The sequence below is a fragment of the Manacus vitellinus genome, unplaced genomic scaffold (assembly GCF_001715985.3).
Source record: "Manacus vitellinus isolate BGI_N305 unplaced genomic scaffold, ASM171598v3 scaffold_11_pilon, whole genome shotgun sequence".
In the NCBI taxonomy this organism is placed as follows: domain Eukaryota; kingdom Metazoa; phylum Chordata; class Aves; order Passeriformes; family Pipridae; genus Manacus; species Manacus vitellinus.
In genome coordinates, this window is record NW_021938895.1 from 7,860,108 (window position 1) to 7,883,216 (window position 23,109).

General features: G+C 38.1%; 1 protein-coding gene across 7 annotated transcripts; it reads right to left on the reverse strand.

The window, feature by feature from the left end:
• Positions 1 to 1,829: 1,829 nt before the first annotated feature.
• Positions 1,830 to 22,796, reverse strand: GEN1 (GEN1 Holliday junction 5' flap endonuclease). Of its 7 annotated transcripts, XM_018088806.1 has the most exons (16): positions 22,665 to 22,796; positions 21,585 to 21,693; positions 21,289 to 21,359; positions 19,562 to 19,759; positions 18,164 to 18,350; positions 16,247 to 16,423; positions 13,570 to 13,680; positions 11,547 to 11,620; positions 10,956 to 11,047; positions 9,964 to 10,111; positions 9,810 to 9,846; positions 9,629 to 9,709; positions 9,047 to 9,177; positions 6,170 to 6,231; positions 5,483 to 5,626; positions 1,830 to 5,245 (listed from the first exon to the last, which is right to left on the reverse strand). In XM_018088806.1, exons 4-16 carry the CDS (start codon positions 19,720 to 19,722, stop codon positions 3,801 to 3,803), a joined length of 2,850 nt encoding a protein of 949 aa, XP_017944295.1. In that variant the 5' UTR covers positions 19,723 to 19,759; positions 21,289 to 21,359; positions 21,585 to 21,693; positions 22,665 to 22,796; the 3' UTR covers positions 1,830 to 3,800. The 7 variants fall into 7 exon arrangements, with proteins under 7 accessions (XP_017944295.1, XP_017944296.1, XP_017944294.1 ...); XM_018088807.1 differs by lacking the exon at positions 21,585 to 21,693; XM_018088805.1 differs by lacking the exon at positions 21,289 to 21,359.
• Between the last annotated feature and the right edge of the window lie 313 nt (positions 22,797 to 23,109).

Below are 23,109 nucleotides of genomic sequence, written 5' to 3' on the forward strand. Positions count from 1 at the left end.
ACTTCTTTTCCTTCATTAATTTTTATTCAGGCAGATAATTAAATTTAAATATCCATTAGGTGGAATTTTAGTATAGGTAGCCTGTTTTCAGTGAGCAAAATTTTCAAAGGTATGTCCCTTTCCCCAGCTGTGCTCAGTCTCTGAAACGACAAAACCTCTAAAACTCGGTCAAGGGAAATTGGGGTGGGGGATTGAGACAAGTCTGTGAATAAAGAACTTTTAAAGTTTGATGTGTGAATAATCTTAAGTTAAATTAAGTTTAGTGCTGATAGTTGCTATAATGAAGGATATGTGAGCAAGAGAACAGTGCCGTGGTTCTGTCACCCATCGTAATTTTGTTTTCTTGAAGCAGTTAAAGTGTTTTGTTTCCTGAAGGAAAAAGCGCTAAATCTAGCGCCGAGTTTACTGTTCTGTCAGTGGCACTTGGGTTTATAACAACTCTCAGTAATATTCTAACCACAGTTTCCTTTTATCTGCTGATATAATATGGCAGGGTCTGACACCTTTTTAGACATGAAAAGACTATCTTGTCTCAAGTAACAGCTGCCATTAGTCTCTTTCACCACTCCATTTCCAAGAATCTTTCTTGACATAAGACCATAGAGCCAAGCCTGTGCAAATCCTCAAAGTTAAATAATCCCCTTCTCAAACTACAAAATTTCTCTGTTAACTAGCAAAAGATTTACTGTGTTCATCAAATTTTTCCTTTTGTTAAGCAGGTTCACACATACAGATAAGCATTTCAATAATCTCTGCCAATAAAAAAATGACAGTGTGAGAGATATTGAGAGGTGGTCTTTTTAACATTTTTTCTAGCTCCCTATGTATATATTCCATGTAAGCAGCATTTATTTCCCTTTATTGTTGATTCTCCATGGATCTGAAATAGTGAGTTACAATCCTTAGGAATGCCAAGTAAATGTTTCCCTTTGTTAAACTATGCTAAAAGAATTTGCTGCCTTTAACTGAAGTTTAATACTGTTTATAAGTGGAAATAATGACATTTATACTGCTAAGACAGACCCTCTGGCTCTGCTCTATGTCTCCACAGAAATCATTCAAGCTAGAGGGGTGCCAACATCAGGACTGATAGTACTGACAGTTCTCTTTATTAGAGTACTTTACTAGTAGAATAACAGTATCTGTGCAGAAAACTTTTCAGACAAGTACTTGAAGAACAACATGCCCTTTACCTACCCCACTCCCACAGCTGGTATATATTTATTACTTTAGATGAAGCACCCTGATAGAACCTATTTGGGCTGCTCAGGACAGATGATAAATGAAAATCTGTTCAGGCTCATCAGGCTGATGAATCGCATTGATTTATTCTTACAGGCAGTTTACCATAATTTTGTAGGAATATTTCCTGCAGAAGAAAGTTGTGTTACGCCCCCTCCATTTAAACATCATTCTCATGAGCGTGAGAGGTTGCAAAGCAGTCAGCACAGAAAAAAGCTCCAAAAGAAAAATCATCCCTAATCCTTAGATTGAGTAAATTACATAAAGATGAGAAACCAAAACACTTTAAAAACTGTAATTACCCTTCTGTAACGAATCACAGGTTTAATTCAAGCAACAGTCACCCCCAATGATAAATGATTTTATTTGCTGCCATGAGCAGCTACAGCCTAGAGAGGGCATCCTCCACAGGTTTTTTTCACATCTATTTGTTGCTTCTAAAGTAGTGGCAGAAAACAAAATTAGGATGCGTTGCATATGAAAAAATTTGAACATTTTCTGCTTTTCATGCTTGAACTGTACTTGTGAAACCAGGTTAATTAGTAGCAATAATCAACAATATATTTTTTTTTCTCCGCAGTTCTTATGATTACGTCTCACTTCTGATTTCCTTCATCAACAAAACACGAACTTGTCATAATTCTGGCACAGTATTTTCAGCAAATCATCCATTAAAGCAGTCATCTCAAGCAGATTTGGAAAACAAACAAAAATCCCTCCAAAAACCACTCTGGCCTCCTAACCCTAAAGAAAGCTCTAAACCACAGAAATTCACACACCATGGGTGAAATTGTGTGATCTCCCCAACAAAAGAGCACATTCCCATACCCTGGGAGACAACAAAAGTGAGGCAATTCACGTGATGTTGGCATTTTTATTAATGAAAATTCATACTCTTGATTCTAGTATTCAGTATTCAAAATTATCAGCAAGGAAAAAAAATAATACATAACCAATAACAATGTTTGCTCACAAAAAAACCTCTACTCAGATCTCTTCATTTCTGACCACTGCATAAGGAATGGTTCCCTGATCATGGCAGGAGGGTTGGAACTAGATGATATTTAAGGTTCCTTCCACTCCAAACCCATTGTGTGATGCTATGAATCTCTCAAAATACAGTCCCCAGGTGACTGCTACTGTTATTCTCCTTCACAATACTACTCTTCTAGCTACCCTCTTACATCAGAGTGCTTTAGAGTCTCCAAAAGAGACAGACCATTTTCAAAACTGAAAATAAGTTTCCAATATTTTGGATTTTTTGCTCATTTCCACAATACATCTCATTTGGAAAATCAACTATAAATAAATTTTCTCCATCTACCCACAGAGGAAACTAAGAAACTACTATTTTGGCTAATTATCTATATTATAATTATATATAGACTCCTATGTCTTCCTTAAACACATCTGAAATTTAGCTTCTGAACTTGGTCCTTGACCTTTATGAATAAAGAACTGACATTTTCACTCAGGTATGGATATTCTAAATTTCTACTATTAACAATATATCTTGGCAAGTGTGGCCTCCCTTCTGGCTGGTGCATAGAAAAAGTTACAAATGCTTAAATGTAGATAAGGAGGCATTTCCTAATAAGCTGTTGAAGACAACTTTTTTTGGTGTATGAACAGAGATTACTTCTATAATAAAGAAGTGTGAAGAGTACCTTCAAAATTGTAATTGCACTCAAGTTACTAATTTAAAAAAAAATTACATGATATTGTTCAGAGAATCTGCAATGTCATAATTAGATTTTCTGCAACTTAACTTTCACTCTATTATAACTTGTGTTAGATGGGATTTCAATCTGCTTTAAGAAAATATGCCCTAAACTACAAATGCTTAATTAAACAGCCATCAAATTTCCTTATATATAGTATATATATGACTACTACAAAACCAGAATTATCCTTATAGCTTATTCCACTCTTTGGAAGATGCACACACTCAAAGAACAGCTTATTATAGGTCATGGCAGATATTAACTTAGCTACCCTGCAAGGTACATCTGCTGTGTGTCTCTGTGTGGTCCTTCAGAGACTGTCAGCACAAGCAGAATGGCAGGATTTGAAAACCCATTTAAAAACTTGCAAAATTATGTTAGTGAAGCAAAATGCAGAATTCCATTTGAAAAGAGCTGCATCGCTTTGTCTTATTAAGAGTATCCAAAGCACTGCAGGCACTATTTTAATAAGTCTGTTTATATAAGCAAGACTAATACAAAAATCCTCCCAACTGGCTGGGAAAAAAAGCCTTATTTCATAAATAAATCTCCATGCTTCCTTACATGCTGCATCTTGATGCTTATGTATCAAGTTCAGAAAGTAACCATGTCCAGAATAACTGGCACTTGCCTACAATCAGCTGTTTGGTACTTTTGTTAACATTATAGTTTCAAACTTCAGCTCCAGTAACAGCACTTCTTATTGATCAAAACCGTGTCCACATAAAATTGATAGAGCATATTGGAGAAACTTTGATAGAGCATACTGCAGAAACTTTGAGAAAGAACTCTAAGAAATGATGGTTCATAGTTCATTGTTATTTTATGGAGAACCTAATTGATTTTGATTCTTCCTTTTAGTCTTTCAGACAGGGGAAGGGGACTGTCTGCCCATCTGTAAGTCAGAACAGCACTTCTGTCTTGCTGTGTGGGATCAGAACCCAACCTCTTAATTGGTTGCTCTGAACTTTGGGAACAATTAACTTCCCCTACAGAGGATGGCTTTGGACATCCCTGCAATGAGAAAGTATCATCAGCTTTCTTTAAATTGGTCGTTGTCTTCTTCCCTTTAGTTATAAGGGCTGAGTCACTGTTTGTCCTTTTGCTACTAACAACGCTACTCTTTTTCTTTGTAAAACATTTTTTAAACTGACCAGGGTTCAGTTGCTTTTTCTGCTGCTCATAAATTAGGATTTTATTCACAAGCCCATCATCACTGTCTTCACTAGAAGACTGTCTGTTCTGACACACACTCTTTTTAGAAGAAGCTTTCCAAGTAGTTTCAATACAAGCTTTTTTAACGTGACAGTCAGTTGCATCTGCTGGCTTTTGAGACACTGGAAGCATTTCACACCCAGGATGCAGTGTTTCTCTTGTTTGCACATTGAGGGCTAGAGATGTTGAACCACTTACATGATGGTCTTTTAGCATCATTTCTGCCAAGATGTCAGCTTTTCTGTACTGATCTTGACAGATGTGTATGCTGGATTCACTTGCACAGTTTTCTGATAGCACATTTTTACTTTCCTGCACTGGTTTATTTAACTGATATGAAGAAGAGACATAATTTCTATCAGGATTCAATGTTTCTTTTGTTTGTTTAAAACATTTCAAAGACTCCCGTTGCATTGCATCTTCAGACAACGGCAGTGATAGAATGGAAGTCTTCCTAAGTATTCTCTCTCTTAAAGACCACTCCTGAAGTTGTCCTGTAGCATCATTGGAAAATAAATCATCTGCACTATCAGAATGTTGATGAGGCTGCACAGCACCAGAATATTCTGAGCTATTTCTTGGTGTCTCATGACCCAGTGGATGCGAATGTTCTGTGTGTGTAGTTAAGTCAGCTGCTGGATTTCGGTCATCACCTCCCTGGGCTGGTGAAATGCTGAAGAAGGTTCCTTTCCCATCAACACTGCTCAGTTGTAAACCAGCTGCTACAGAGGAAGAGGATGATATCCCTGAATGTTTGGTACATTGTGAGGGCAACACAACTGAGTCAGCCAAAGCACTCTGTAAGTAGGATGATGCAGGCAGAGGAGCAGCTGCTGATGCTGGCACCCAAACACTTGTTCTGCAGGAAGCTGCAGCTAATGCTGCATCTTTTGATTCATTACTTCTCTGTTGTGTCTGATGTTTTGGGGGAGGTTTTGTATCTGATGTGGAGTGTTGCACAGGAAGAATTCCATATGTAGATTTTAAACTAACTTGGGATAGAAGATTGCTAACTTCATCATAAGCACTTGATATATCCTTTTCTTCTGGTCTGTCTTTCCCTTCTGAAAAAAAAAAAGAACAAAACAAAAGGGCATTTCAAATAGCATATAAACCACAGTTAGGATTTTCTAGTGCTAAAGTATAAAATAGTAAGATTAAAGCACAGTGTCTGCAAGGTATCATGTCCTCATCTTGACAAAACATGATATCGATCAACAGTAGGAGAAATGTTTTTTGCTTTTGCTTTTTGTATTCTGACAAGATCCACAAGTTCATAAGAAATAAACTTTTGCACTTACTTTTCTTTTTCTTCTGAAGAACTTCTGACTTTTCCACTTGATAAAGGGCAACAACATCAGGATAAGCAGCCTGAAACAAAGACTCCTCTTCTACTGTGACTACAAATGATTCCACAGGCTCATCTTCTGGATCAATATAGTGCTCTGAAAAATTAATGAATGTACTTTTGACATGTGTATACACACAAGTCAAAGCAGGGTATGAAAAACCAAAGAACAAAAGACTTGAGTACAAAGACACATAAAAATGTCAATAGTACAATATTTGAGATTTACCTACAAGTGAAGTCTTTCTGTCAGTCTCCTGGCACAAACGGGCTCACTGCAGGTAGGAGTCTGGCAGCATAGAAAATGTTCTAGCTAGTAAACAGTCACAGCTTCAGGTACACAGTGAAATAAGGAATGTGATACTCAGTTCAGGTCTCATTAACATGTACCAGAAAAAGCAGCTGAAGACCAAGTCCCTTGCTTTCTGGGTAGATTTCTTTTTCTCTTTCAAGCATTGCTTTCACCTTCAGGATATGTGAAATTTGATGCACATTTTCTACTGTTTCCATAGAACACTTTCCAATCTCACCAACATTTCATTGCCTCAGAGTGTTGTCAAGTTCTTCTCTCTTTAAAGCATGCTTTTATCTTTTTCTATGAACTGTTTTGTCCCATAATGTACACAGAAACCACACCCACCTGGTTTTTGCCACTCAATTTCAAAACAAGGTGATCCATTTTTAACACGTGTCTTGACAATCCTGTAAGAAGACAGTCTATTAAATGATTTTGAACAGGAAATGAAAAACATCTAACCTATCTAGAAATGTTTCAATATTCTAATTTGAAATGATTCAGAGCACAAAAATCTTTCTGTTATAGTGAAATTACTATATCTTTAAAAAATACACTACTACTCTGTATAAGCTATAGAGTAAAATTTGGGGTATAGATTCAAGTACTAAAAATTTTTGGAGTTTTTTAATGCTCAGAAGAGCATTTACACAAAATCAAAAAGCTTTCTGTAGCACATAAACATAAGGCAGACTCCTATATCAGTTTTTTATCTTCAGCTGACCTGCCTCAAAGGCAGGTCCTTCTTGACCAATCCGATCTCCTTCTACTATAGGAGGGGATGAGGGAAAGGCTGTGGATGTTGTCTGCCTACACTTTAGTAAAACCTTTGATGCCATTTCCCACAGCTTTCTCTTGGGGAAATGGATGCTCGTGGCTGGGATGAGTGCACTGGGTAAAAAACTGGATGGATGGGCCCAGAGTGGCGGTGAAGGGAGTTATATCCAGTTGGTGGCTGGTCACTAGTGGGGCTCCCCAGGACTCACTACTGGGGCCAGTCCTGTTTAATATCTTTATTAGTGATCTGAACAAGGGAATTGAGACCACCTTCAGTGAGTTTGCAGATGACACCAAGTTGGGTTTGAGTGTTGATCTGCTGGAGGGGCAGGAAGGCTCCGCAGAGGGATCTGGACTGCTTGGATCCATTGTCCAAGGCCAGTTCTATAAGGTTCAACAAAACCAAGTGCTGGGTTCTGTACTTTGGTCAATGGCATCCTGGTTTGGATCAGCAATAGTGTGGCCAGCAGGACCAGGGCAGTGATTGTCCCTCTATGGTACTGGTGAGGCCACACCTTGAGTCCTGTGTCCATTTCTGGGCTCCTCAGTACGAGAAAGACAGAGGTGCTGGAGCATGTCCAGGGAAGGGCAACAGAGCTGATGAAGGCTCTGGAGCACAAGTCCTTTGAGGAGCAGCTGAGGTAGCTGGGAGTGTTTAGCCTGGAGAAAAGGAGGCTCAGTGAGGACCTTGTCACTCTCTACAACTCTCTGAAAGAAGGTTGTAGGGAGGTGGGGGTCAGTCTCTTCTCCCAAATAACCACTGACAAGACAAGAGGAAACATCCTCAAGTTGTCCCAGGGGAGGTTTAGATTGGATATTAAGAAAAATTTCTTCACAGAAAGGGTGGTCAAGCAGTGGAACAGACTGCCCAGCGTAGTGGTTGAGCCACCATCCCTTCAGTTTAAAATATTTGTAGGTGTGGCACTGAGGGACACAATTTACTGGTGGACTTTTCAGTGTCAGGTCAATGATTAGACCTGATGATCTTAGAGGCCTTCTCCAACCTAAGCAATTCAGTGATTTTAAGACACTAATGCCAGAGAAGGCTGTTGCCATAGACAGTAACTTTCTGAATGACCAGACAGGGTCATTCGTATCTTTTGTGTGAGAGGATGAGGGAAAATAGAACATGAGCTGAGCAGGGACAGTCAGTCACTGAGAGTTTTTTAAAAACATTATCTATACTCAAATTTAGTAGGTTCCTAGATGTCAAGAGTAGGATCATGCTGATCCTGCTGAACCATTACTGAATTTTTAAACACTTTGTTAACAAAAGAAATCTTCTAGAGCACACATTATCTGTCTTTTAAACTCTTGAAACACTAGAAGGTGTTATAAAGAATGTCAGTGAGTTCATTCATCAAGGTAAATGCTAGTAATTTATCTTGCCAACTGTTCAAAAAGCATCCCCCAACCAGTCTCTCCAATCTTTTGAAAGATAACATTGAACATAACAGCTTCTCTGAAAGTAACAATTTAAGACTATGACACATCAACCCAGCAGAGATATTATCACACTGCTACTGACTGCCCTCCTGTCCCCCAAAATTAATGTCTAAAAATCTTGACCAGCATCAAGAAACACAGAAAAAATACTAACCTTCTTGCAATACAAAAATTAGGGGGGCAGGAGGAATTTCTGTTTCATTTGGGAAATGAAACCATCAGATAAAGTTAAAATAAATCAAAATTCTCTTTACACAGTGAAGTTGAAACTTGCCAACAGACACTGTAGATTATAGAATTTTACTTAAGTTTAAGGAAAGATCAGATCATTAAAAAAATAAATTACACCAAGGGCTGATAGAATAAGAAGATCTTAATTCTGGCTCAGAAAATCCCTGAGTAACAGAAGCCTGGATGGTGGGAAAATATTCTGTGGGAAAATAATTACATGCTTATCTTGCTTTTCTCCCCCGCATGTCAATTTTTAGTAACAGGATACTTGGCCATTTTTGTATTCCTAAATGCAGGGGTCCTGAGGGAAAAGTAGCTTTGTATATATATATATATATAGTACAACAGTTGGCAGGTCTTATAACAAATCAGAGACCACAAATGAACCGGCAGATGCTCATTTCTAAACCTGGGCTCTTATTATGAACCACAGAACTCAATTAAACTTCTGCTTAGAACCTGAGCAGAGGATCTAACCTGTAATGGTAAAACTCATGTGCAGATCCAAGGAAACAGAACAGAAAGTAAGCACAGGAAAACACAGGCACTGCCATTTAGAATGAAAGGCAACTGCTTTGTGGATTATTTTGTGCAGCAGTAGTACAACAATTGGTGTACCTATCTAAATTTTTACCTCTACTAAAAATGAGCACAGAGCTTGAAACAAAGCTGGAAGAAAACCATATTTCCGTAAAAAACACAGGTTTTTTTTTTTTTATCTGGGAGGAGAAGTCAACATATTAAGTTCAAGAAATCAAACTACATTACCTTATTGCCTGCAGTTGTTTCGAGTCAGTGTATCCAGCTTTTCTCTGGATCATATCATAACGTGTCAACAGTGCTAACAGTTTCTTACAAGCATAATGTTTGGCCCATTCCATCTTCTCTGAAGCAAATATCTGTTAGTATAAAAAAAAAAAACAAACCTCAAACTTTGAAACTTTTTTTATTCTGTTAGATACCATGCTTAGCCAGTTATGTAGTAGGGACACAGGACTGAAAACTTAAAATATCTAGAGTGCTTTTATATGTTAGTGTGATTCCCAATGATACCTCACTGAAAACAGTCATCCCTAACAGTGGCAGATTCTTCAGATATCAATAGCAAGCCACAGAAACACAGTTGTGTAGTGGTAGCAGCGGGAATGAGACAGTTGTTAAACACCTTGTCAGATTAAGATCAGCTTTACAATTTTAGGCTTTCAAACAGTGAGGTATATTAAGATGTTGTAGCAAGATTCTTTCTTATTTGCAGTAAGGTTACCAATGAGGATGACAATTATCACAAATACCTTCCTTAGTAATAAACAAAAAACTACAAAGCTGAATATCCAGTATTTTGTTATATACCTGAAAGGACAACAAATTTGGCCTTCGATATTCCTTTATGTTGATCAATTTATTCTTGTTTACTAGAAATTCTTGGATAACCTTGAGATAAAACAAAAAAGAGACAGTTTAGGAGAGGGCCGATTATTTAAATTCCAATTAATTGATTAAAAAAAAAGAATATTTAAATTATGTTTGTTACCTCAGAGAATGGAAAGCCTTCACAACTCTTAGCTTTTCTGCAGGTAAAACAAATGTGTTAAGAACTGAAGAGAAATGGGAAAGATGCAGAATCTAAATGATCACCCTGCACATGAACACAGAGAAAAGCAGTTCAATTTTCAAGACATTCCTACTTTCTGATATTGTCCTCCACGGCATTTGCTTGTTTCACTTGCTCTAACTGATGCCATTCACAAGGGCAGTGTTTGGAGTCACTGGGTTTGCAGTATCTTTTGCTTTCACAGAATTTACATCCACTGTGCTCGTGCTCCTTGTATGATCCTATAGCAGCAGAAACACAAAGTGAGGAGAAAAAGCATTTCCAAAATTTCAAAATATATAAAGCCAATATCACAAATACAAAGCTGAGAACACATATGAATCTGATGTGAATAGCAGCTGTAAGCAGATTGAGTGCACCAGCTGCATTTCTGTATACAGTAAAAACTGACAAATACATGCAAGATGCCATTTTTTGAAGACTTTTTCCCTCAACTGTTTCAGACCTTATGTTGAAAACTATTACCTAAGTAATAGTTTACCTTACCTAAAACTATTATAGAAGAAGTGTGTGATAACCTGGCAAACATATATTACTTATATATTTGAAAGAAGTTTTCTTTCACCAAATGCTGGGTTTGAAGGAGTTCACTGATCAAAAATGCTTCCAAAACAAGGTTCCTTAGGATTAATTGTTTTTTATGAAAACCCTGCAGCAAAACCCATCAATGCTAATGGGATTCGGTCCCCTTGATGCAGGACCAATTCAGGCAACTAAAGAAATAGTTGCTGGGCAGTACAGTATACTTTCTTTAATGAAAATGTTAAAAAGACAAATATCTGGGATCCCACAACAGCATTGTGATGATATTCCATCTGCCATCAACTATTTTCAAATTTGAAGAAAAGCAGTTCCAAGCCTTAAAAGTGTTTACACAAAGGTAAATATATACAATATTGAAAATGTGAAGATGGTCCAGAAGCTGAAAAGTAATTTTTAATGCTAGTAATTAAAAAAAAAGCAACCATAACCCAATCAATCAAACAAACAAAAAGTCACCCCTACCCCAGAATAAAAAAATAAACAATTGGGCTAAAAATAAAATTCAGCCCTTTTCATACTGACCTGGATGGTGGCACTCTGAACAGTGAATTACCCTTTTAACAAACAAAAGTGGATTATCATCATACTGGAATTGTTCTTTCCACTGATCAAACCTAAAAGGATCAAGAAATATTTTTAACTTCCACATTAAAACACTGAAAAATACTCTTTATACTTCTCTGGCATCTATCCAAGAAACACAGTTTTCCAATCTACGGGGTAGAACAGGGTTCTTTTATAGTATGTCATATAATTGTTGGATTTCTAGTATTGACACACACATTATGATAACAAACATAGAAAGCACTCAGTATCTCAAATCCTCGGATCCACAACCCATTAAAAATCAGCAAAAGTCTCTCATCAGTCCCTATGACTTTCTTTCCAACTTACCAACATACACCTGCTATCTCAAACCTATGAGCCAGCTAATGTTTAAAACTATTAAGAAGCTTTCCTAGCACAGCACCCAATTCCTTTCACAAACACAAAGTAAGGAATGTGGTAATATCCTCCCTAAATTGAAGTGCTACAAATGTTGTCTCAGAGCTGAAGTACATACTATTCAATCTTTGAATAAAATCAAAGTACTTACGTAAATTTCCATTTTACCTTTGTAGTAAATTTTGACCTCGCAGAGTCTCAATTAACTTTAAAGCTTGTTCCTTCCCAACTCCTGGAACCCCCTATAGAGAAATATGAAACATTACATAATTTTGACCAAAATATTCATATTTTCACAAAAAACACCTTCATATCATTATGAGGACAAATTACAAAAGTGATCTCAGATGTTGAGAACAAACTGAGAAAAATATTTTTGACCAAGTTCTAAGGGTAGAGAAGGTGACAGGTTACAGTTGTACTGCCACTGTAACACACAAGCTGCATAAAATGTTCTAATGCTCAATAGCACCTCAAGTAAAACAAGGCAGAGAAAGAGGGAGAAAGCAGTAGTAAACTAAAAGAAATTAGATTCAGAATAGATAACAAGGAAGAAGTTACAATGACAGTGGTGAAACACTGGCACACATTGCCCAGAAGTGGTGGATGCCCCATTCTGGAAACATTCAAGGTCAGGTTGGACAGGGCTCTGAGTGACTTGGTCTAGTTGAAGATGTCCCTCTCACTGAAGAAGGGTTGGACTAAGTGAACTTCAGAGGTCCCTTCCAACCCAAACTATGTTATCATTCCATGATTTAAAACACACATATTGCTTTATAGTTCCTCTTTCCATCCTTCCCCTATTTTGCCAAGAATCAGTACAGCTGAATATAAAGATTGTATTGAGTGTGTTTTCTACAACATCATTACAAATAAATCTATGCTTCTTTTTATTCAGCTGTAATGGCAGAACTGAATACACTCAATCATATAAAATAAATCTACATTCCAAACCAAGTTCTCATTAGACTACAGCCTGACATTCAGGTAAGAGTCAGATATTCAGCTTCTGCAAGAAAAGCATTATCTTCATACATTTGCAACAAAGTAAGTGCAATTATAGAGTGGTATTCTCATTTACCTGTTCTGCCAATCCCCATTCCCAATGTACTCCTGTAATTCAGCTTTCCTCACAAGTTTCTGTCTTCATCTACTTCACGGGGCTGCAAAAACTCAAAGGACCTATCTGACACTTTGGGACTATGTAAGAACAGGGCATTCCAGGAGCTGCTCCATTGCAATAACCACTGATTATCCACTTTTTTTTCTCTCTCTGTCTTTATACAGTAGTAACAACAAACTATTTAAAGATTCCTATAACAGAAACAAGATTTTAAAAAAACACACCCAGACAAAAGTAATGAGAGTTTTGTGTTCTTTCAGCAGTATCAGTTGTTTAAAAGAACAGCTTTATCAAATTGGAACACATGATTTAAGAAAAATTAGATATCCAATGCAAGCCTGAAGGGGAGCAACCATTGCCTGCAGTCACTAAATGACAAACTGTATGAAAATCAGGTTTCATCCCACTGCCTTTCCCTTTCAAATAGCCATTACAACAGCTTCTGTTCAAAGTCTCAAAAAAGATTTCAAGAGCTTACAGGAAAAAAAAAGAGAAAAAAAGAAAGAAACAAATGAAGTAGTACTGAGTGACATTCCTCTTGATTAATTAGGTAAAGTTTCAAATAGATCACTTCTACTTCTTCATAAATTATATATTTACAAACAATGGAATAGGGATACATCTGAACTGCATCCAGAACTGCCTTTACTAATAAATACAGCTCCAAACTATCACTACTGAGTCTTCCAAACAGCACAGATAAAGCTGTTTTTCTCATTTTTCCACAGCTACTCTGCCAGGGATGTACTTGTATAAGGGATCCTCACAAACAATGGAGTTCTCACACCTTGGCTCAATGTAATCAACACCTAAACTTTTGCCTTCATCTCCACCATAGAAAAGGTTTGGAATAATACAAAACCATTCTAGAAAGATTGGTGTTCATGAACTATTTTGATTAACCTTTCAAAAAAAAAATTTACAGTGACTTACTAAGGATCTTCTTCAACTAGATCTCATTAATTGTGCATTACATAAAGCTTTGTCAGCATGCATGTCTCCCTTGATACAGTTTATTGTTTTTCAAGACAGTATAAGCACCTAATAAAAAACAATTATATTGCTTACTTTTGGAAGATAATCACAACCCAGCAGAACAGCTAGCCCAATCAAAGACTCTCTGTCACAACCAAGTTTCTCCTTAATAGAGGACATTGTGTAACAGTCGAGATGTGGATCCTGCGAGAGGAGTTTATTGCATATTATTTCTGGTACATGACAGAAAGAACTGCACTGAGTCACATTTAGTTGTCATTCCCACTCCTGTTCACTCACATCTGCAGGAAATGGGTCTATCCCATGAGAGAGGTCTAACAGCAAAAAAATATACTGCAATTAAAATTCATAATGTAATGCATGGATACCACATGAATTAAAAATTCCGGAACTTAAAGTTCTAAGTATGGGCATCAACTGTTGAAAGAAAGTAAAATAAGCCAAGAGGTCCAGCATACAGCTGAATAACCATGTTATGCAATGGGTGAGCAACTGGCTCACAGGTCAGGCACAAAGAGTTAGATTAGACTGGAGACCTGTCACTAGTGGTGTTCCCAAGGGCTCCATCCTTGGCCCAGTTCTCTTCAACTTCTTCATTAACCACTTGGACTCAGGACTTGAAGGAATACTAAGTCAGTTTGCTGATGACACTAAATTGAGAGGAGCTGTTGACACTCTTATGGACAGAGAGGCCCTGCAGAGAAACCTCGACAAATTAGGAAGATGTGCAATCACCAACCACATGAAGTTCAACAAGGGCAAGTGCCAGATTCTGCAGCTGGGACAGGGTAACCCTGGTTGTGTGTATAGACTGGGAAACGAAAAGCTGGAGAGCAGCACTGAGGAAAGGACCTGGGGGTCCTGGTCAATGGCAAGTTGAATATGAGTCAGCAGTGCCCTGGCAGCCAGGAGGGCCAACCGTGTCCTGGGGGACATCAGGCAAAGCATCACCAGCCAGTCAAGGGAGGGGAGTGTCCCGCTCTGCTCTGCACTGGGGTGGTCTCAGCTTGAATATTGTGGCAGTTCTGCACGCCACAATGTAAAAAAGACATTAAGGTGTTAGAGTGTCCAAAGGATGGCAACAAGGACAGTGAAGGCTCTGGAGGGGAAGCCATATGAGAAGCAGCTGAGGTCACTTGGTCTGTTCAGCCTGGAGAAGAGGGGACTGAGGGGAGACCTCATTGCAGTTACAACTTCCTCGTGAGGGGAAGCAAAGGGGCAGGTACTGATCTCTTCTCTGTAGTGACCAGTGACAGGACCTGAGGGAATGGCCTGAAATTGTGTCAGGGGAGGTTTAGGTTGGATATTAGGAAGTTTTTTTCACCCAGAGTGTGGTTTGGTTGGAGCTTTGAAACAGCCTCCCCAGGGAAGTGGTCACAGCACCCTAAGCCTGTCTGAGTTCAGGAAGTGTTAGTACAATGCTCTCAGGCACATGGTGTGACTCTTGAGGTGTCCTGCACAGGACCAGGAGTTGGACTCAATGATCCTGATGGGTCCCTTCCAACTCAGTATATTCTATTATTCTGATTCAAGGTGTTTTTACTGTTTACTACCTGTAGAAAAAGTGTGGCAAAACTAACATTATCGAGTACTAGTGACTGTGTGAGTCATCTCAGGAAGTGCAGTTTTTAAAATTCATGTAAACATTTTAATCTGCTACTTGATTAAAAAAAGGAAAAAAATAATAAAAATTATTACTTTAATATAGATATGAACTAAAGAAACACCTGAAGCTTTGAAGGGTAAAGGGACTCAAATACAACATGAAAACAAGATTAACATGAATCAAAACATAGGACACACCTCTTCCTCAAAAACAACCAAAAAAAAAAATTCCTACACAAGCCAACAACTGAAAGTAATCCATTTTGCTGGAACAGATGGCCTGACAGACAAACACTCACATAAATTACTTTTTTATGCTGACATATATGCAGACAAAGTACACCTGAGAGGTTGAGCTTGCTTTCATTGTTGGTGATAAATGACAAGGAAGTCGAATGAAAGAAAAGAACCAGGTCAAGGAAGATACTAAAGCATGGTATCATCAAAGCAAAAAAACCTTCCATCAACTTTAATTATCTTTTTAAGAAGTTAATTGTTTGTAGTGCATTTCTTCTGTTCTATTGATTTTCTCACATTACTGATGCATTTTCTCAACAAATCTTTCCAATGAACATTATAAATTACAGAAATTTGGGGTTTTGTTTCACCATTTCTGGGAAATTGTATTCTTAATAAATGAACACTTTAGTTCAAGGTCATAAATTATTTGGTTTTTTGTCACAACAATCGGTTATGACACAGATGCACAATCTCTACCCTACTCATGTTCAGTTGGGACTAACAGTATTAATTGCAAGATGGAAGTGTGTGAATACTTATTAGACGCAAGAGGCTGAGTGCTCCCACATGGTCTAAAGCTAAATTTGTGGGAAGCAGTTACTTCACTCAATAACTTCACTGTAGAAGAGGAAAGGGGAAAAAAAAGTTTGCTACTTAGCTCTTTACAGGGCAGTACAAACACAGACAATATTACCCTAAGTGTTTCAGTAGTTTTGCTCTCACATTCCATACACAAATTGCCAGTGAATCAAACAAAATGCTCCTGTCGTAAATGTACTATTTTAAACAAACCCAACTACTAGAGAGCAAGTGCAATAATATCTAAGTAATTTTTTCAAGTCCCTTCTCTATTTACATTTCTGTAAAGAGTCTAGAGAGGGTGGGAACAGGACGAGGTAATTACCTTAGCATTCATAGCAAAGTTCCTATAAACCGTTTGAGCTCCATATAAGAAGGCATCTCCGTCATTGGTAATGCAGCCATCGACATGTCCTTTTGCATTTAGGTAGGCACACATTGCCTCTGCTTCCCCAGCTGCTTGAACCCAAGGGACACCTAAACACTCCAACAGTTCAAGACACTAAAAGAAGGAACCCAAAAGGAAGGAGAGATTGAATGATGAATTATTAAATTCACTTATTAGCATGCATTTTCTCACAAGTGCATATAAAAGCTGCTACTGTTGCACTGCCTATACAACACTATATCAATAAAAGCACTACTTTAGCAAAAATAGTTTACTATAATTAACAGTGAAAATAATCAACCTACAGAGAGCTAAGTATTAATTCCAGGACTTGAACACAGCAGGATTAATGGTCACTACTCCACAGAAATCTTTACACTTTAAATAAATATTTAGGATGCTTTCAAAAGAAGAGTAACAAAGGAATACTTATCTTTGTGAAGCAATTCTGTTTACTCAAGCAGTAATACTGAACTAGACCAGGCATCTTCCAACAGGTGCCAGACTTCCCGAGAATAACAAGCATGAAAGCACAATGCTGTCAGCCTTGTAAGACTGGACCACGGTATAAGACACACTGATATATATTCATATATACTTCTTACAAATTTCAGAGAAAATAATTCTTTTTAGAATTTAAGAATAAAACATGAATTGATATGTGCAATCTACTGAATCCATGAGTGTCTACAAATTCTAGTTCATAAAATTTTGAATAGATAAAAATTGTTAACAGGGGAGATAAAAAGAATATCGATATTAACACTATAAAAGAAAAATAAAGTTAAATTTCTGTAATAAATGTTCATTTACGGCTGTTGCTCACTACTAGCACAATATGCATGGGAACATATCAAATGAGAAAATTCTTCTGACACTGTCCCTCCTCTGCAACAATGAACACTTGCTGTAGGGCTCGACTTCAAAGGTGCATGTCCCCTCAAATCTCAAAATACTGTTTAAATTTGTTGTGTATAAAGCTGTGAGAGACTGAAATGTTAAGGGTTGGTGACTCAAACAATCTGCTGCAAAAGCAGTAGGTGCTTTGCTGAAGCCAGGTTTGCACACCCCAACCGAAGGGGAGGAGGAGAGTTTTTGGGTGGTTCTTGGGAGTTTTTGGTGGCAGAAACCTCTGACTTGCATAAGACAAAGGGGGTGTGCACCCACCACCAGAGGATGACCACCCGAAGTACCCTCAGACTCATTTCTGGGGCCTTACACGTGAGGACTGTGCACGATCCACAGTGTTGAAACATCAGATAGTGTAAAACTTCTACTGCCCTGGGGGAGGTATCTGTGTGTTCCCACCTGAACCTGAATGTATATTAACCCACTGAACTTTTTGTTGTGTGGGTTTCCCTCACCCCAACAGATCAGGACTGTGACCATCACTTCAAACAACGCACGTCTAAATCGCAACAGTCAAGTCTTGTCTCTGGATCCACAGATGATGACATCTTTCCTCTCCACTATCTACTCTTATTCCTTCTTTCTTTTACTTTTCCTTATATATTTTGTTATTTTTATACTTTTATATTGTTATATTTCTATAGATAATAACCAGAACAGCTACGCACCTCCTTTCCATTGCAACCAAACTGCTCCAAAATAAACCTGCCATATATATATATATACGCACACACATATATACACACACATGCACACCCCGGTCATTCAGTGTCTTTTCTTTCTAATCTGCCCCAAGGGATCATTAACAAGAACCTCAGTTACCTCACACCTTCAGGTGTAGGTGGTAACAAATGGTATTAATTATTTTAAGTTCCTGTATTTAATTTGGTTAAGATTTCTTTCTATCATATCAAAAACACTGAAACACAGCCCTCGATCCCTCACCTCTTTTAACATGGCTTTAAATAAAGATCTCCCTGTTCTGGCAGCTCCAACTTTCTTTGAAGGTCCATAGCGCATCTCATTCCTCTTAGTCATGGTGTCTGCTTTCAACTTGGGGGCCTCTCCCTCCATGACAAACACTAGTTTAATTCCCATTGATGTGAAGAAAGAGAACCGAAAAAATAGGTTTCTGCAATAAAGCAAAGCTGTATTATTAGTAAAGCCTGATTTCTTCAAACATTTTTCTTATATCCCTTAGCCTACCTCAGGAACAATCTTCCACTTCTTATGATTCTCTAGCCCCCAAGATAAACAAACCTTTTACCTACATCCCTGTCTTTGGTTGAAGTTGTTATACCATGAAATTGTAAACAGCCTGACAAAATGCCCAATAAAATACTATGTAAGGTCAAGAAAAATCTTTCTTGGGTGTAAAGATGTAAGCAAACTTAAAAGGCTTAATAAAAAAACCATTCAATATCCAAAGTCTGCTTCCAAACACATATCTACATTGATTCTTTTATATCAAATATTAATCCCAAATCTATCAGTACAGGTACATCAGATGCTGAAGTGACTGAATGCTGTAGCATTAGACAGACTTACAGATACCATTGCCATGCCAATTTATTTCATATGCAAGCTAGCATCACTGAGGGATGGAATTTTGCAAGGCATTAGTAGACCAAATATTTATTACAAGAGTAAAATTGAGAGCAATAATATCAAACAGCATATGCTTTTTCCAGTATCTCCAGGATCAATCTTTCAAAAGGAGTAGTTCAAACATTTGTCTCTTTGACTGACATGGAGAGACCATTACTCTGGATTTAATTTTGTACAGGTGCTATGTGCAAAAAGGGTAAGCTTTGGTCATGCTTCAAGCTTTATAGTTAATTATCCATTTGGGGTCATAAGCACATAATACATTAAGAAATTATTCTCAGAAGATGCCAATATTTCATATCACGTCCAATTCAATAGAAGTCACAAGAGCATGTAACACCATGCAGTAAGTCAGTATTCTTGAGATAACCAATATCACTGATCAAAAACTGTATATATTTTCATTTTTGTCAGCACTGTTTGCAGAAAACAGTGCTTTGAAGTTATAGCTGCTTAGACATGCTCATAACTCGGGTCAGTCTTTTAAATTTAAAATACATATATTCGTCACAGTTGTTCAAATGCCTGAAGGATGACTTAAACATATTTATTTCACCATGAGGTCGAACTAGAATTCACTTCAAAGCCTTTACATATGTAACATAAGTAATAACTGAATCAATACACTCATCATATGGATTTCATAGGTAATCTTAAAATTTTTTCAATAAGTAACATACCTAAATTATACAGTACCAAGAATTTTGGCTGCAATAATTTATATGGATACCATACCTGAGATGTGGCTTGGTAACTACTCCAATCATCTTTTTAACTGTCTGTGCTTCACAAACCCACAAACTTAAATCAACAGCAAGTGTTTTTCCTTTGAGACTGCTCAGGTTGACAGGTTGTCTCACAGGCTCAAGGATTTGCCACAGATTAGTCACTCCCATTGTTCTAGCTTCTTTGTTGTCAGAAGGAAGGTTTTACCTGTGAAGACCAAAAAAAGTAAAATACTTTCAGAACATAACATGAAATGTGTGTAACATAATGTGAATGTAAGGTTTGAAAAAGAAATATATTTGTCATAATCAGTTCTACTTTTATGAGCCAAGAACACTTGCAATCAAGCTTTCTAAGTGTGTAGTGACTCCAGTTCACAGATGGTTTATAACTAAATACCTTCTTTGGACTGAACATCTGCATTACCAATAAGCTGAACACAAATAAAAACAAACTCAGCTGAGGAAAAAAAAACCCAATAAAAATTATTCATTTCCAAGTCTCATGTGTTCCTTACACATAAGCACAATCCAAGCTTTATTAAAAAGAAAAAACATAGGATTCCTGAGGATTCCTGATTTAAAGTAGGATCCACATTAAATTTTTTCCATTCAAACAGAGGTAGCTTAAAGCTACTTGAAGAATATTTTCAATCACAACAGAACTGACACTTTCCTTAGCATTCCAAGATGATGTTAGAAGGGTCAACACCCACAGATTCTGGCTTGGGAAATTCAAGTTGGAATTCAGGAAAAAATAACAGAGGGTATTGCAGCAGTGCTTGCTCAGAGGCTGCAGAATCTCCATTCCTGGAGATTCTTAACATCCAGCTGGCATACTGTCCTACTGCTTTAACCAATACTGGTGGAATCAGCAGTGATTGTCATCAAAATTCGGGAATAAAACTCCTTAACATCAATGCAGTATTAAGAAGCAGGCATCACTCTGTTATGGCACCAGATGCACAGGGGATGATTGCACACCTGGCTCAAGATGGTACAGATATTTATTAGCAAGAAATATATACATTCATCAGAAAAATGTTACATGTTTCCAAACAATTTGCTACTTTAGGTGGCCAAAGAGTCCCTAAACTGGACTGGGATGACCTGGTTTGTTACAAAGTTCTCAGGGTTCCACCAACTCTTCTCAGTTTGAAGCACACTGAGCTCCTGAGGTCCCTTCCAACAAATGTTTTGACATTTTTAACACCCTGACCACAGAAGCACATCAGTGTGTTTGTATTGTGGTAATTTTGGTATTGTGTGACTGGCACTACCTATAATGCACGCCAGTTGAAAACATACAACCATTAGGTGGTATATCTCTTTGTCTCAATTATTTAACTTACACAGCACTACTCTCCATGCTACCCCATCACTGGATTTTCCTCTTTTTCACTATTCTTCTGGTTTCCACCCTTTGCCAGTTCTAACCAAGGCCTCTAGCACATACTCTGCTTTCCCCCCTAACAATGCCAATCTATTCCTGCACTGTCTTATTTCACAAGGTTTGTCTCATGCTTATTTGTTTTCCATCTTCCTCCTCAATATTATAAGATAAAAATAAAATCTGACATGTTTTGTATTTCTTTCTTTTTGATTTTGACATTACTGTATACAGAGAAAAATGAAAATGCTCTTTGAATAAATCATGGCTAAGTGACCTACCAGTGCTTGGAGATCTGCTTAAGACACGTGAGGAACTGAACCGTGTTCAAGTCAGCAGTCTCTCACCTTTAACATCATCACAGTCTGTCAGAGCAGCAAGCCTGTCTTTGGAGGGTGCATTCTGTTATACTCTAAATCTGTTTTAAAGCAAGGCAGCTAATCAATTCCAGGTTGCTTTTAAATCAAGTTCTCACATAAAGATTTACTTTCAACAGAAATCACATCTCTAATCCATCTCTTTAACTACTACAATCATTCAACCTGATTTTAGTTGTATGGACACAGAGCATAATGTGTTGCTTTTGTTGTTATACCTCAAGCACATAAAATAAGCTAAAAGCACAAATTAAGCATGCAAATACTTGGTATAATTTCTTGAAGTCCAGGATGGTCACTTTCCCTGATGCACAGGGGAGATATCCAAACCTTCCCAAAAGACAAGTGTGATATTCAGCTTCAGTGAGAGAACACCTAGCAAAGAAGGGAGATACCGTTCTGATATTGTCATTTGGTTTCTGCCAGTTTGCATCAATACAATTTCTTAAAAAACAACGGTGTTAGTCAATTACTAAATACTCTTGTGGAATATCATACGGTACTTAATTGATGGGAAAGACAAATACACTGCAAACACTTTATTATTTGTAATCTTATGGAATGCAAAGAAAAAAAGTATAAAAAATGGAAACAAACAAACAAAAAAACCCCAAAGGCCTACTTTTTCATTACGATAATGTATAGTTATTTGAGGACTAAAGTTTTCCATATCCACACTCAATATATATCTAAGGATGAGCTATGAAAGCCTGCAAGACCTACCAGTCTTTGCTTTTTTCAGAGTGTATTTTGTAAAGTAGTTAATCTGGATCCTTTATACAAATAGCTCAACTACTTCTAATACAAATTATCTGTCTACTCAGATTTTATTTAAGAGTTTCACTTACCACAAGCCCCCAACCTGCTCAGAGAGATGGCAACTCCCAAAGGAGGGAGAAAGAATTTGATTTATTTTCATATACTTAGAAATCACTGAAAATCATTAACAGTAAATATAAACAAACCAACAAAAAACCAAACCAAAAATAAGTCTCAATTTCTCATTAGGCCAGACTTTGTTAAAACTACACAGCTTTTATGTTTTTTAAACAATGTTTTAAGACTACATTCTGCTCTACAAAATTTTTCACACAACCAGAAAAGCCAACTACTTAAAAATAACTACAGAAAGCATTTAACGCTGAAATGTAATTCATACAGAGATACTTTCACACATTAGCAAAGGTTAGTCGAAAAGAGAGCCAAGCGTATGATTTATGACACGGGGGAGGAGGGGGAGGAAAAACATGACGGAGGAACCAAAAAAGCCCACAACAGGTTTTTAAAAACTCTCCTCCCCTCTCTCTGCGCCATCCCAGCACAACTCTGCCAATAAACCTGCGCACCTGAAGCACAGAAGCATTTACAGATTCCTCCTCAAATTCCTACGGATTTCTCTCCCCTGACGCAGAGGAAACTCAGCAGCCGCCCGAGATGAAGAGTACCCAGACGCGCGGAGGAGTTTGAAACGCCCGAGGAGTTTGAAACTCCCGCCTCGCTGCGCCAGCGACGCCCGCGCACCGGGCCCACAGGAACAGGCGTGCCCGAGCACCCCGCGAGGTGTCCGGCCTCGGCTCAGCCTTCGCGAACACCGGCAGGAACGCACATCCCAGTGGGAGCCCCGGCAGGCTCGGCTTTGTCCCGCTCGGAATGTGCGAGCGGAGCCCCCGGCGCCCGCCCCGCCCCCCCCGAAAATGGCGGCGGGGCTCACGGAAACGGCCCCCCGGGCCGCAGCGCGCACGCGCCGCGCCCGCGGCGGCTCTTCCGCCTGTCCCGGCCCGGCTCGTTCAC

What these genes read in the sequence shown, in the direction of transcription:
- GEN1 (XM_008931272.2), bottom strand. Translation starts at nt 19,722, where the DNA reads ATGGGAGTGACTAATCTGTGGCAAATCCTTGAGCCTGTGAGACAACCT. An exon ending in ACTTTGCTATGAATGCTAAG is followed by an intron (nt 13,681 to 16,246) that starts GTAATTACCTCG and finishes CTCCTCTCGCAG; the next exon opens with GATCCACATCTCGACTGTTA. An exon ending in GGTCAAAATTTACTACAAAG is followed by an intron (nt 11,048 to 11,546) that starts GTAAAATGGAAA and finishes TGATCCTTTTAG; the next exon opens with GTTTGATCAGTGGAAAGAAC.